Here is a 14822-nt window from a genome sequence, read left to right as displayed (position 1 = left end):
CTCAAAGCAATTGAGAATCCTTTTTTTCATTCAGCCTCAATACACTAATACATTATGAATTTGAGGTGATGTTGATCCAAATAGCTGTAAAAACACCAAGTTCAGAAATCAGTTTCCATGGGTTTCCACACATTCCATGAGATCAGCCTCACACTGTAAAAGCCTGCATTTACCAATTTTAGGGGCATCTGTGAAACTAAATTTCTCCCACAAAAATTTTCTTTCTTTTATTGATCTTTCTGCTGTGTTGGATGTGCTGCCAACCTGTGCTGTCACCTGCATCTTTTAAGTAGCTGACAGCATAATGTTTTTCCAACACTTTTGCTTGTTCTCTCATTATAACTAAAGAGAAATGTTCAGTAGAAACAGGCTTGTGACACGGATTGAAGCAAAAAAGGAAGAAAACTATTTTCCTTATATTTTTTTCTGCTGGAATTGCTGACAGAAAACTGAGGTAAGACAAAGAGCATGCACTATCTACCTATCCCATACAAAGGGTATTCACTATCTACCTTGAAATACCTCCCTTCAAGGACAAAACCTTATCTAGCACTATTCCCAGATAATTCCTGAGGAATTATCAGATGGGTGCACTTTTATTACTTCCACAACTACTCTGAAGCCTTATGACTTACTAATAAAGTCTCAATCAACACCAAAATAAAAATCAACAATGACTGCCTTCCATAAGCCTAGACATCCTGGTTTCACATTAAGAAATATCCATATGCAGCTTAAGAATGCTAAGCACCAAGTAGAGGAAAGCTAATCCAGAAGAGAAGGTTGCTCACTGTAACTCAAATCACAACAAACTCAGAGTTCTAACTACACAGTGCTTCTAAAATGTCTGTACTATATCAGACACAAATTTGTGTTTTACTACTAGTAAAGAGGCCCTCTAAGGTAGATCCCACTTAATATACTAGGCAGGAAAGGCTCAGCTTAACCCCACCAACATAATTAATGAACACCTCGACATGGCATACAGAGCAATGACAACAGTGATCAGCACTTCTGTTATCAGCACTGTGCACCCTCCAGCAGCTGAATAGCACTCTACCACCTCATAAAGCCAGAGGACATTAAATCAAATCTTGCCAGCACGGTATTCCATTCCCAAAGCTAAGAAGTAGCCAAACTGAAGGATTTCTACCACTTAAAAAATAATAAAGAGCAGAAATTATTGTATTCTCAGAGCTATTCCACCTACCTTGTCCTTGAAGATACGTGGGTTCTGGTAGATGAAGTCACGATAGCTTTCTGTACGCACTTTATCCTACAATTTAAAGAATAAAAAAGGGTTCACTTTTTCTACCTAGGCACAGCATGTTGTTCAAAAATGCTGAAAAACTTGCTTTTCAACTTGGCCTAAAGCTGTTTTGTGGCTACTGTACTTATAAGGGCTCTGCAATCACACTTCCCATACAATATTTTCCCAGAGTTTATTTTCCTTGCAAATAAGCCAGCTGAGCCTCTGGGGGAAAAATAAGAAATTGGTTTACAGTTTCCCAGCCTGCTGTGTTTGATTTTGTTTCAAAGTTATTAATACCTCTCCACCACTTTCCAGGAAAAGCAGTAATAGTGTGGCAATACTGCATCAACTTTACATAACCACCTTCTATACAATGGTAAAAACTGGGGTCGTGAGCTCATACAATGACTTGTTTCATTTTATTTTCTGATAATCCTACAACACACAGATTCCTTAAAAAAAAAAAAAAAAACACCACAGTTACGGATCAGATTAACTTTTTTATTTCTGAACAAACTGTAAACTAGCAAACCTCATGCCAAGCTAGTAACTGAAACTGTACAGAAAGCCCAGTACAATAAACAAATAAATTTAACTGTAATACAACCCAAAAAGCTGGAACATTTTCAAGAATAGAACTAAACATTTACAGTACCTTGGTATATGAAAGCTAGCAGCATAGCTCAATGCAAGGTAATCTATTAAAACATTGATTTCATATGCATCAGCAAGTACACAAATTGACAGCCAACTACAGGGTTTGGAATTGCTGTTGCAGTTCAACTGTTACAGCTAAGAAAATTTTGAAGCTATTTTCACCTAGAAGAGACACATCTATAAATAATACTGAGGTGTAAAATCCATCTGCTTATACTTAATATTTTTTCTACTATAGCAGGTAAGAATTTTTACAAGCAATACAGAAACTAAAGGAATTTCCTCTAGTAAGAAAGAACAAAGTCTATTTCATTAGAAAAACAAGATCCAAAACAGACTAAGGACAAAGGAAATGTTCATAAAAAAATCTGGAGACTAACCAAATTATTCTAAGGCTTGAAAAGCCTAAAATCCAGTCTTATGTTTGGGAGGAATATCTCACATACATACAGAGCCCAAAGGAACACTTACAGATTATTTTAGAAAATGGTACTTGAAAATTATACATAATTAACATCAATAAAAAATTGTGAACCTTGAAGCTGGTTTCCTATGACGATATACTTGGAGCAACTATTTTTAGCAGTTCACCTCTACTGCAGTATGTAACAGGATTTACTGAAGCAACCAAAAAAAATCTAGGAAAAATAAAATAAAATCAGAACATTCAGCATCAATCCCAAATGCAGTCAGCTGGAAAGCTTTCAGCCTTACAACCCTGCCCACTCACACTGCCTCAGCACTGCCCCAACTTAATCAATACAATTCTAGCTGCTGTCTCTGCTCTATGCACTGCTGCTCCAGTAAGCCACTGTCATTCAGGTGTCTCTATTCACCGTCATCATTCTCTCACTCAGTGTAATGCTTTTTTTGGTTTGTTTTTAAAAACACATTAAGGAAAATCATTAAGATGATAGTCAAGAAATTACTGAACAAAAGAATACAGCAAAGGAAACACTAGCCATTTGGGCAGTGTAAAGTAAAACTACTCTTGCCCTTTCTCCGAAGTATTTCCAGAAAAAAAGAAACACCCAAATTGAAATTTCATTCTATCACTAGCAGGGCTAAGGGATAAAAAAAAAAAGGTGAAGAACTGAACAGTGTCAGAAACAGGCTTAAAATTCTTACAGCAAGATTCCTTAATAATTTCAATATAGCAAGCCTCTGTATTCATATAACGTCAACAAATACATAAATCAAATTCCATATCTAGCACATGTGAAAAAATGCAATGCATTGATGATAAAAAGCAATTGTTTCCATATGTTTAGAAAAGTCAAAAGTCTTAAAAGCATTCAGACAAACATTCCTGAAAACCAATAAAATACAATTTTGTCCCAGTCTCCTTGTGCAGACATGCAGAATTATAAAATATATTAGCAAATGGAAAGGCTGCTTCATCCTATAGCCTATAACATCTCAAATGACACCTTTATACCACTGCAAAACCAAGCTTCTGTAATTCTTATTTATCTTTAAGACAAATTATATTTCTCTAGACTACACATTTGGGAACATATCAACTTCTGCAGAAATGTTTGTGCTTCAGTAAAACACCCTCCCCGCCCCGAAATTAACCTCATGCTATTCTTAAAAGATTCATGCATATTGCCACTAAATTTTTTACAAAACAGAAAACTTTGTATGCTACTTGCATGGACAAATTCACTTCAGAACTCCCTACTTTATCTCTACATTAGGCAGGAATTTAATTATTTCTGCATTAAAATGATAAAACTGTTCATGATTTGCACAAATATGATACTTTTTCTGAAAGGAAGCATTAAGAGATTTTGATTTACAAGTCAAACATAAGTTGTTGGGCTTTGTGATTGGTTGTTTTGTTGGGTATTTAAGTTAAAAGGGAATACACACGCTTGCCTTTGAAGAGTTTTAAGCATTAATTGTCTATATCACATAAAAGGAGCATACAGTTTTTTCAGCTGCTTAATGTCATGTTATCAGTATACTGAAATGTGTACAAATACCATCAATTTCTGTTTATGCACTTCGACAGGAAACCTCAATATTTGGGAAATGTTCTTTTCCTAACAAATTTCAATTGTTAGGAAAATATAAGCTACAGAAAAATACTCACTGACTGTACCATGTTTTATCCTTTATATTTTAAGCATCCCAGAAAAAGCTGCTTCTGGCAAGGTAGGGTTGTGCTATACATATCCTATCTTCAAGCATATCTGTAAATGATTTTATGTTCCTAATGTTTCATGTAAACAGAATTTACGTAAAGGAAATAGAACTTAAAAATTTTCACAACCCAACTATCAGAAAAAAACCTATCATGAATAGCAAGGGTTAAAAATGCAGCTGCTCTGCAGTACATTTATGGGCACACAGCCCACTTCATCCCATCTTTCCTCTTTAGTCTTACTAAGATGCAGTTGAGATTACTTTCTAACCTTTAGCATCTCTTCGTGTATCCCATAATGCCCATAGGAGCTGAAGTAAACGCCATCCTCATCCTCCTGAAGGTCTGCAATGGCACTGGATGACAAGCTGCTCCCAACATCTGCGTTCATCACAAAATCCTGCGCAAATCGCCTGCAATCAGTTTGAAATAGACCCTTGAGACATCGTTTATGGGATCACGGAAAGGAGGCAAGGGTGAGAGGGGGGAGAAGGGGCTTCAAAGAGGCAAAGGACCAGGCTGCGGAGGGGCTGTGACAACAATGGGCCCCTCTTTGAGCGGGCACAACCTCCCTCTGCCGACTCCTTTGGGCTGCTGCACACAGATCTCTGTCCATCACCCTCCTGCAGTGAAGCTTTCTGCTTCCAACCAGCAAAAAACAGTAGTGAAACAGTCAGGCTTTATTTCTGGTTTTAAGGAGGAATTATCTTGTACCACAGTGGTCAAAATGACATGTGGTTTAGGCTGTGTAATGCAGACAGGGACTCAATACAAAGAGCACAAGAACTACAAACCATACAACACCACACGACTAGTAGAAGGTAGAACAAAGTGCTTTAAAACTGAAGCATTTGGGTGGAAACAAACCACAGCTTAAAATCCTATGTATTACTTCAATTTCATGCAGCTTATTTTTGCTCCTTCACAGCCTTGCATTCCTAACACACATGTTCTCTTCCCATTTCTCAAAGCTGTTTTGCTGACAAAATACACAAATCAAGAGGTATGCCAGCTTTTTTTGTTTTCACAATAAGCAAACAGCTCATATTATACTCACAATGAAGTGAGAAAAAGCAAATGTGCTCTAGTCAGACAGTATTCCTGCAAGGTGTACAGTCCAACATCAACAGAACTTGCATCCCAGATGACATCAAGGCAACCAAAGCTCAGCTTTTAAACAGTGGTCATATTTGCTTCAATAGGAACTTAACGTATAGAAGCTGTAGGTAGCATCTTATTACAGCACCACCCTTACAGAACAACAACAAAACCAAACCAAACCACTATTTCAGTCCTGACATGTCAAATACTTTTCTGCTTAACTAGTTTGGATAGGAAAAAGAAGGTGGTACAGAAATTCACACTAAAAGCTCGTCACTATCAAAAATCTCCTAGTTCTGCTGACATACACGTAAGGTCTGGATCTTATTTTTAATATTGCTCTTTACCAATACAGTTTGCTTTTTCCTTACTTTTAGATAAATATCACAATGATAAAAATGTAAACTTACAAAAAACAGATTCTATGACATCAAATGCCAAAGGTGACCTGATTTACCTGTTACCATTTGGAGAGGGAGATGAGAGAGAAACAGGAGGTCACTAGGCCTCCAGCTCCGTGTCTCTGCTTTGTACCCTTTTTAATTCTCAGCATACTAGAAGTCTATTCAAAGCTCCTGGATCTAGGTTTTGGGGTTTGTTTAACTCTAGAAGTTGAAGTCAGACAACCAGCCTGCTTCATACCAGTATAAACCTATTTCCATGGCTGTTGTGGTTTAAGCCACAGCATTGTTCTCAGACTAAAGTCGAAAACACAGGACTGCACCAGCTAGTAAAAAGGAGAAAAATAACTGTTAGAGCTGAACCCAGGACAGTGACAGAAAATACATGCTACTGCACATTAAGGTTCTGTACACTATTCTTGCTCCACATCAGACTTCCAAGATATACTTTTTTGCAGAGGTTTACCTGAAAGGAAACATCCGTTGATAGTCTCTTTCAGTGGAGTAACCTCCAGCACGAGTCAGTATCACTACGAATCACAGCACATAGACTACTACAATGCAACAGGTTCATCTATCTAAAATTAAAACCTGTGCTGCTTCATCACATCTACATCTGGCTATTTTTACTGTCAGCCAAGCCCTGCTGAATTGAAGAGGCTGTATTGACAAAGAAAAATTAAAGGCTGTCTTTTACAACAGCAGATAATTCAATATACTAACATCAAAAAGAAATCTATGTAAGCTTGATTGAAGTTTAGAGCTGAAGAGAAATTGCAACTGCTTACTTGAAAAAGTTTTTCTTTCTTGTAAATAAAAGAGGGAACAAGAGTACAAGACTACACACAGAAGAAAATTCAGTTTTCCAAGTACAGCAACAAATTTCTTTCATTCTTATTGTTTATGATTAATACATTATGTACTCAGAAAAACTGCTGTAAGCTACAAAGTATTATTTGCAAAAGTTAAACCCAGCTGAAGACAAAACTGTTCATTTTTTACAGGCATAATTGTTCACAGCCAATAGGATCTGAATACATGAATTTATTTCGGTATATTTGGTTTCTAGTATCATCAAGTGTTTATTCTCAAAACATACAATGAATCTTCAGATGTCTTTTACAAAACAAGGGTTTTGCCACTTCTCCACAAAAGAACATGAATTAATATTCCAAGTCTCTTAAACACAATTTCAGTTCTACAGTGCCCAATCAGTGTGATCTTGAAATGACAAGTTTGTACATGGCTTAATCCTATATGACCCAAAAAGAAGTTTATACTCCCATTTTATCCATGAGCATCATCGATCCATATTTTGAAGACCTCAAGATTTAGAAGTAGCATGTACAGCTATGGGGATCTCCCAATCCTGGCTGCGGTGCATCAAATTACTAACAGAATCTACACCTGGCACTGAAAATACAAGTAGCTGAAAACTTGGTTTATTAATTTCACCGAGGTTTTCTCCAAATTGTAACTGGATTCCATGACTAACAATCGTTTGAAACCATTTCTGAAAATGTTGAGAGTCACGTATTTAATTTGTCAATACCTCACTCTTCTCTGTGGTGTACATCTTCAATGTTTAAATCTGCATCTAAAAGACTAATGGAAAAGTGAAAAACAGTGGTCTGAAGCAAAATACATGTTTCTGGGCCATGTGGTTATTTAGCTTTCCTAAGTATACTTTGCTCTTTCAATTTGTGCAGGTTTTGTGCAGCTTTAACTAATCACCTACAAAATGTTTATCGCTTCTTTCAATTTCTGTTGGTCTTTAAACATAAGCATCTCACACAGAACACATCAAATTTAAACACCAAAACTTCATGTCCAACACTACCTCATTTTTTGAAGATCCTCTTGTGCTCCAGCCAAGGCTGCTTCTGCAAGTTTTGCTCTGTGTTCTGCATGTTTTAATTGTTCAAGGAGCATTGTGTTATCATTTAAGCCATTACAAGGCAACACGTTTTCAGATTCACAAAGATCTTCTATATCTGATGAAATGGGGAGAAAAAGAAATCACCTACCAGTCATGTGTCGCTTCACAGCGGCTCATAAACATACAATGTTTGCAGTGTTGCTATTTCTATATTTGGATGATTTGTAAAATTAGTCTGGCTTACAAGAGGCATCACTAAATTTGATAGGATGAACCACACACCACAGTACTACTCGGTAAGAGCAAGTATGCTAGAAGCAACCTCTAAAGTCACAAAAAATACAGAATTAAACCCAGAATTCAAGCTTCTTTAAATGCCAGTGTTTGATTATTGATAAAAGAGCTACTAGGTTTAGACTGTAATTTAGTTAATTACAGTCCTATCCTCTATTTTTCCAGTTACATTATTCTGAGACGAAAACTGCTGTTAAGGGTAATAGCAAAAGGTAGGAAAGTATATCCATTTAAAATTTCTTAATAATTAATAACTCCTGATTTTTAAGCAAGTTCCTTGGTGTTTTATAAAGCTTATGAACACACAGAACTCAAAAGAGCATAAGCAGAGTGAATCTAGATGAAACACTGCTTTTTAGCTACCAAAACCCAGGCTCAGCATTAGGTCCCATTCAACTTCTGCTAAATTCAGCTGGTGCTTTTAACAGATGTCAGTCCATAAAAAATGGTGCTACTGCAGTTTTGGATGTAGTAAGAAGTTACTGACAGCTTACTGGGCAAAAGACTTCTTTAAAAAACAAAAACAAAACCAAAAAATCCACATATTCATTCCTTTCAGTAATGAAAGACTATTTGGTCCATGGGACTGAAACAAAGCACAGATACTTGAGATTTCTGAGGTTCATCTCTTCCCATAACCCTTTAGTATCTCCAAAGCATACAAGCTTGAGCAGGAGCTGATCTAGTAGAACATGAAATCCCTAAATAACCAACTAGTGTCCTCTACCACACATTATCTCAGTGATCATGCAGCAAGGCTTGCTTAGAAAAGTGTAAAACTCATTCCAGATTGTACAGATAATAAAATAGCCTTAAGTACCTTATGGTTTAGGTAAAAGAAAGATGTACAATCAAGCATGAGATAGTAAGAAGGTGACAGAACCGTGGGCAGCTAAAATAAGTTCAAAAGTCAAACTAAATTCTCTCAAGACCATCTGATTAACTGTCATGAGAGAGAAACTAAAGCTGCTTCTACTTTGCTAGAACCACTAAAGAAGCAGAACTATGCAACTATGTATCTTACACTGGGTTGGACCTGTGTAAGACATTACGATATTTTCAAAAGGAATTACTCCTTACTTAGAACATACATCTTTTAATAAATTATTTTAAAAACCTACATTTAGAAGTTTTAGAAGCTTTGTGAGATACTGGAACAGGCTGCCCAGAGAAGCTGTGGCTGCCTCATCCCTGGCAGTGCTCAAGGCCAGGTTGGACGGGGCTTGAAGCAACCTGGTCTAGTGGAAGGTGTCCCTGCATGTGGCAGGGGTTGGAACTGGATGAGCTTTAAGGTCCCTTCCAACCCAAACCATTCTATGATTCTATAATTAGGTTTGGATGGAGCGCCTCTCTGACCTGCTTAATTATTACACACAGCGTCTCCACTATGAACACCTTATCTACAAGAAGTGAATACAGGTAACAGGACAGGGCCATGGAAATCTCAATCACTAAAAGCCAACATATGACATGTGGTAACATTTTTAGAGTGTGACTTAATGTCATGACTTCAGCTAGTATGTGGACTTTCTCATGGTTGTAAGTCAGTAATAGCGATGATGCTTATATGACATAAACTCTGCTAACACCACGTTTACCCTACAAAGCAATACAGTCATACTGAAACATATTTGTTTACCAAACTGAAGGAGGAGATCATCTTCTAGCTCTGGTTTCAAATATTCCTCTCCTTCCCAGGGCAGTGGGCTGCCGAGAGAACTCAAATATGGTCCTGTTGGTTTCTAGACAAAAACAGAAGAGAACGTAAGCTGCTTCTTTGAAAACACCTTAAATTTCATTCAAGAAAATAAGGCAAAGATCTGTTCTTCCACACATTAAAATAACTAAGGCATTATTAAGCAGCTTTGTAGCAAAGGCTGAGAAAGATACTACTTTAAAGCATGGCTAGTGGGAACAGTAAATAAATAGAGTTCTGGCTTCCATCCTGCCTCTGACAGCCAGTACTCAGCACACCGCTGTGAGAGACTGAACTAAAATCAGACTCCACTGTCTGCTGTCTCAAAGATTGGTATGAAAAGCTGAGACGGCACTCCACTCTCCATTGTCTGCAAGACGGGCAGGAAGAGCCAAGATAAGACTCCACAGTCCATTATCTTAAGGACTGGTGTGAGGAATTGCTGTCCATTATCTCAAGGATTGCTGACAGACATGTGCAGTTGAAGAGCTGGCTGCAAGACCAGCAAAACTGGATGCACATGATCCACCAGGAATGTGGAGTACATCACATTAAGAATAGAGATACCCTCCCCAACACAAAATAAAAGGGGGAAAAGGTAATCGCTGTTGTGGCCACCCACCTCTGATGACAACTACAGACCCAGGAGGACACCCATCATCAAAGACAATGACGACGCTACGGATCCTTGGGATGTCGCTGTATCCATGGTGGTGACTATCCTTCTGCACTCTGAATTCTTGCTTAATTTGTATTCTTTTTTTCTGACCTGTCCTATCGCTATGTTTTTTATAATATTTTATAACACACAAACAGATCGATTACAGTACTTAACCCCACTTGTGTCTTCATTTCACTCTGGGAATCACAAACAAAGTATTTCTGACACTGGGTTTTTCTCCAGTTGGACCCTGACAACTGCCACTACAACCACAGTAACCAGAGAATAGTGTAAAACTACACCTATGAGCTAGTCCCAAAGCCCAGGAAGCTACAGGGTCAAGGAGTTCAGTATGAGCAGAAAGGCACAACAGACTGATAGACATTGAAGGATAGTTGCAGGATTAAACTGGTATCAGGAACCAAGTTCACTCAGGTGCTTGCCTGCATCAGACCTACAGCTTGCAGTAGGGCTAACCAATAAAGCCAAGATACTCATTATGCCAAATGTTTTCACGCAAACAGCGCTGTAGGGACAAGCGTCAGAAATTGCGTATTCTCTCTTGCTTGCATCTGGCCAGTTAATACTTTGCCAAGAAAGGTGACATTCTGGACTTCAGTTTTTCCATTTTTCTGTTTACTCTCCATAGCTAGTGATGTCTTAAATAACTATTTGATGATTTAAGGTTTGAAGATTCAAGTTAAAAAATGCTTAATTGGGTAAGATGATTATTAAGTCTAAACCTAAACTTTCAGGGAACAAGCAAGGAACACACTTCAAAGTGAAAAACTACACAAAATACACCCAGGCCTAACTTGAAACTGTAGGTTCTCATCTGCTTTCCAGCTTCTGGTATCATTTTAGCAGAGATGAATTTTAGGTTCTGTGACTTAAGGTGTTGTCCATACTAACAGAGCAGTCTGGACAACTCATGTCCCCAGAAGGTACTCTTTTATACCAATACACACACAAGCACTAAGAAACTTCACTTATTAAGAAGCAAACCCATTACTGGGGCAAGACAGCAGAGTCAAAGGCTGAGATAAATTAACAAAACAACATGATACTCTATAGCCTGGGGTTTTTGCAAGTCTGAAGATCCTCTTCTGGAAACAACAAAACTCACATTAATATATTTTAAAATAACTTTATATCTAAATAAACCAATTCATAGTTTTTTTAATTCCTGTGATTTCTTATTTCTAGATATACCAAATTCCATACAGTTATTAAAAAAGGACAAATTGAAAGACAGACATCTTAATTTCCCTTTCTCCAGACATGAGTGACAGTAGTAGTATGTGGCACACCTACCTTTAATCTAACAAAGTTTATTAGTTTAATGTATCCATAAAAATCAAGTCCTGAAAAGAAAGAAAGGAGGGCGTGATGAAAAGAGAGACAGTTTATGTTACAGAAAACCACACACATCTTACAATGATATGAATATAATTACTAGATCAGTTGGCCAGTTTCCCCTTGAGTTGTAAGTCATTACCACTGTAATATTCCTATCTGAAATTTGCCATTTGCGCTTTTCTTCTCCTTAGGACTAAACCAGGAAACTGTCACCCTTGGGACAAATACATTTGCAACAAATTAAGAATGGAACCCATGAAAATGTGGACTATGAACATGGACTTAATTCATTTGGCAGGCAACTATATCAGGACAAGCACATTTATCTCCTATAAGACACCCTGCTGATATTTTAGGCTATCAAACCCCTTTGTTTGTATTTTTAGCTTTCTGCTTTATAAAATGTGAACTGATCCTACCCATCAGGAATACAGACCAATACTTATTTAAAACCTTGCTCAGAAATAACAGTAGTTTAAATAGCAATTCCCTGCACATACATCCTCCTTTTTGCACCTCCTTCCTTCAGTCACTACCTTGGCCTAAATATATTACAGCTTCAATTCAAAGCCAACGTTAAACTTCACTTGTAAAGAATGAAACAGTGATTGCAGGATATACCTTCCTGTGATGACCTGAAGGAACATAAGCCAAGACTGCAAATAGCTTAAAAGACATCAGCAGTATCAAGCAGACAGTGAAGACTGAGCACAAGCCAGCAGAGATCAGTCTTATTTTTGTTACTAGTTGAGAGCTTTACCAGAAGATAAAGCACATGGGAAACTGCCAACGCAAAGATAACACATAGTACAATAACTTATCTTGTTCAATCATGGAATCTCCAGCTACAACCAGGAAGTCAGTTAGGAACAAACTAATCTTTGCAATTTATTTTAAGTGAGACAGTGGTATATGGCAGGAAACGACAAGTCATGAAAAATCTTACCATGTTTCTGAATCACATCACAAACACTGAATTCATGCTCTGCTTTGCAGTGGGAAAACACATCTTCAGCAGAAGTAAACAACCTATAAATAACAAGTTATTAAACATGCAGTATTAGCACATTGAGAAGTTGGAACACACTTAAGAAACATTTGCTATGCTCTGTTCTGACCTGCTAGGCAACGTGTTCAGAACACATTATTTCTGCCTTTAAGAAAGGATCAACAGGCACTTGCTCACAAAAAAACTTTTACCTTGTTTGCAAAATATTTTACACCAAAAGGTAATAAATGCAAATCCTCTGTTTGACAAAACCACAAGCACTATTAACTTTCAAAACCTCCTTGAGTGCAGAGACAGCATTTAACTCAAAATTTAAGAACCGCACACAGAGTTGACCAGCGAGGTCTGCTGCATCACAATGAAAGTTAACATCTATTTACTGACGATGGCAAAAGATGATAAAGAGAATTCAGAAGAGAAGCTTTCATGCTGCTTCGGAGGGAGGAAAGGGGGATATCCTTCGCATATCTCTCTCTCGTCTAGCCTGGATTTAACAGCCCTCTGGCTCTAGAGAGGCCACACAGAACACCAGCGGGCTACAGCACCCCGATATAAACAACTTATTATTCATGTCCGTGACACGGCTGCCCCCGCGGGCCGGCTGTGGGCACTCACCCCCCAGGCTCCCCTTCTCAGGAGCTGCACGGGTAGCACCACAACTCAGGATTCCCCCTCGCCCCAGCGTGGGGATAACGAGCGCACACCGCGGCCCTAGGGTGGCTGCCAAACCTGTCGCAGAAAAGGCAGCGGGTCCGCAAGCCCTCAGCGGTGCCTTCCACCTCCTGCTCTTCCTCCTCCCAGGCCTCTTCACCATCGGACAGCTCAGGCATCTCCTCGTCGGCGGGCGGCACGGCGGTCCCTGTGGAGCCAACAGCAGCGAACAGTTACCGACCGGCGCAGAGCGGATGGTAAAGGTGGGACGAGAAACGGGAACGAAGAGGAAGAGAATCCCCAGCACCCACCTGGTATCCACTGGGCCCCCATCGCTCCGCCACCGCCCCACGTGCGCCGCTTCCGGGCAGCAGCCCCGCCCCGCCTGTCGACGTCAGCGCGGGAGGGTTGGCTAAGGGGGGCTAGCGCGCCCCCTGGCGGTGAAAGGTGTCACCACTGCTGCCAGCCCCAACCGGGACGTTTCAAACGCCCGCAGTGAGGGGAGGGAGAGCCGGGGGCGGTGCCGTCTCGTGGGGCCGAGCCATGGAGGAGGGCGGGGACGCAGCTTCCCTGTTAGCGCTGTTCTCGCCGAGGCGGCGGCTGCTGTGATAATGCCTGATGGCGAGAAAAGCAGGCGGACGGATAAAGGGTCACTCGTCAGCCAGCCTAAAATACAAGAGATTATTTCTGCCCGGAGGTGGATCGTACCTTCCGCAATTGAGAGGCAAGTGGCAGATGGGTTTCTTATTTTCACAAGTAGTGTGGCTGTGATGGGAGAGTTAAAGGAAAGAACACATGACTACCAGCTTTTAAACAAAGTTCAGCAACAGACTACCAGCTTTTAAACAAAGTTCAGCAACAGACTTTTGAAATTGAGAGAAATGCAGAAGTTAAAAAGTGGTTTAAAAAAATAACATAGCAAAACAAAGCGTAAGCATTATCTGAAAAAGACAGTATTTAAGATTCGAGGCAAGTTACCAAACCTGCTTTGTTTCATCTCTTCATAGAATCCTAGACTGATTTCAGTTGGAAGTGAGCTTAAAGCTCATGCAGTTCCAACCCTATGCCACAGGCAGGGACACCTTCCACTAGACCAGGTCGCTCTAAGCCGTGTCCAGCCCAGCCTTGAACACTGCCAGGGATGGGGCAGCCACAGCTTCTCTGGGCAACCTGTGCCAGCGCCTCACCACCCTCACAGAGAAGAACTTCTGCCTAAGAGCTCATCTCAGTCTCCCCTCTGTCAGGTTAAAGCCATTCCCCCTTGTTCTGTCCCTACAGGCCCTTGTCCAAAGCCGCTTTCCAGGTTTCGTGTAGACCCTGTAGGCACTGAGAGCTGCTCTTAGGTCTCCCTGGAGCCTTCTCTTCTCCAGGCTGAACAGGCCTCCTCTCAGCCTGGCTCCAGAGCAGAGCTACTCCAGCCCTCACAGCATGTCCATGGCCTCCTCTGGACTCTCTCCAACAGCTCCATGTCCCTCTGGTGGTGTTGCCCCAGAGCTGGACGCAGGACTGCAGGGGGGGGGTCTCCCCAGAACACAGTAGAGGGGCAGAATCCCTTCCCTCCATCTGCTGCTCATGCTGCTTTTGATCAGATCACATATCATAGAATCATAGAACAGTTTGGGTTGGGAAGACCTTACAATCATCCAGTTCCAACCCCCCTGCCATGGGCAGGGGCACCTCCCACTCTTCATCCACTCAGCAAAGTTACAGTGC

At 40.0% G+C, this 14822-nt stretch overlaps 1 protein-coding gene across 1 annotated transcript in view; it reads right to left on the bottom strand.

Annotated features, from left to right (window-relative positions):
- The window catches only part of PRMT3 (protein arginine methyltransferase 3), a gene marked incomplete at its 3' end in the record, with an annotated part of 65208 nt that extends 51756 nt beyond the window's left edge, over positions 1–13452 (bottom strand). Inside the window, exons 1-8 of the mRNA XM_080618504.1 lie at positions 13421–13452; positions 13188–13317; positions 12396–12478; positions 11405–11454; positions 9373–9475; positions 7401–7554; positions 4330–4471; positions 1211–1276 (exon numbers count right to left, since the gene is read on the bottom strand). Coding sequence (XP_080474630.1) covers positions 1211–1276; positions 4330–4471; positions 7401–7554; positions 9373–9475; positions 11405–11454; positions 12396–12478; positions 13188–13317; positions 13421–13442 — 750 coding nt within the window. The 5' untranslated portion in view covers positions 13443–13452. The remainder of the gene's footprint in view (positions 1–1210; positions 1277–4329; positions 4472–7400; positions 7555–9372; positions 9476–11404; positions 11455–12395; positions 12479–13187; positions 13318–13420) is intronic.
- Positions 13453–14822: the final 1370 nt, after the last annotated feature.

Source organism: Psittacula echo (genome assembly GCF_963264785.1).
Source record: "Psittacula echo genome assembly, chromosome: 5".
NCBI classification, from domain to species: domain Eukaryota; kingdom Metazoa; phylum Chordata; class Aves; order Psittaciformes; family Psittacidae; genus Psittacula; species Psittacula echo.
This window is presented reverse-complemented; position numbering and strand designations above follow the sequence as displayed.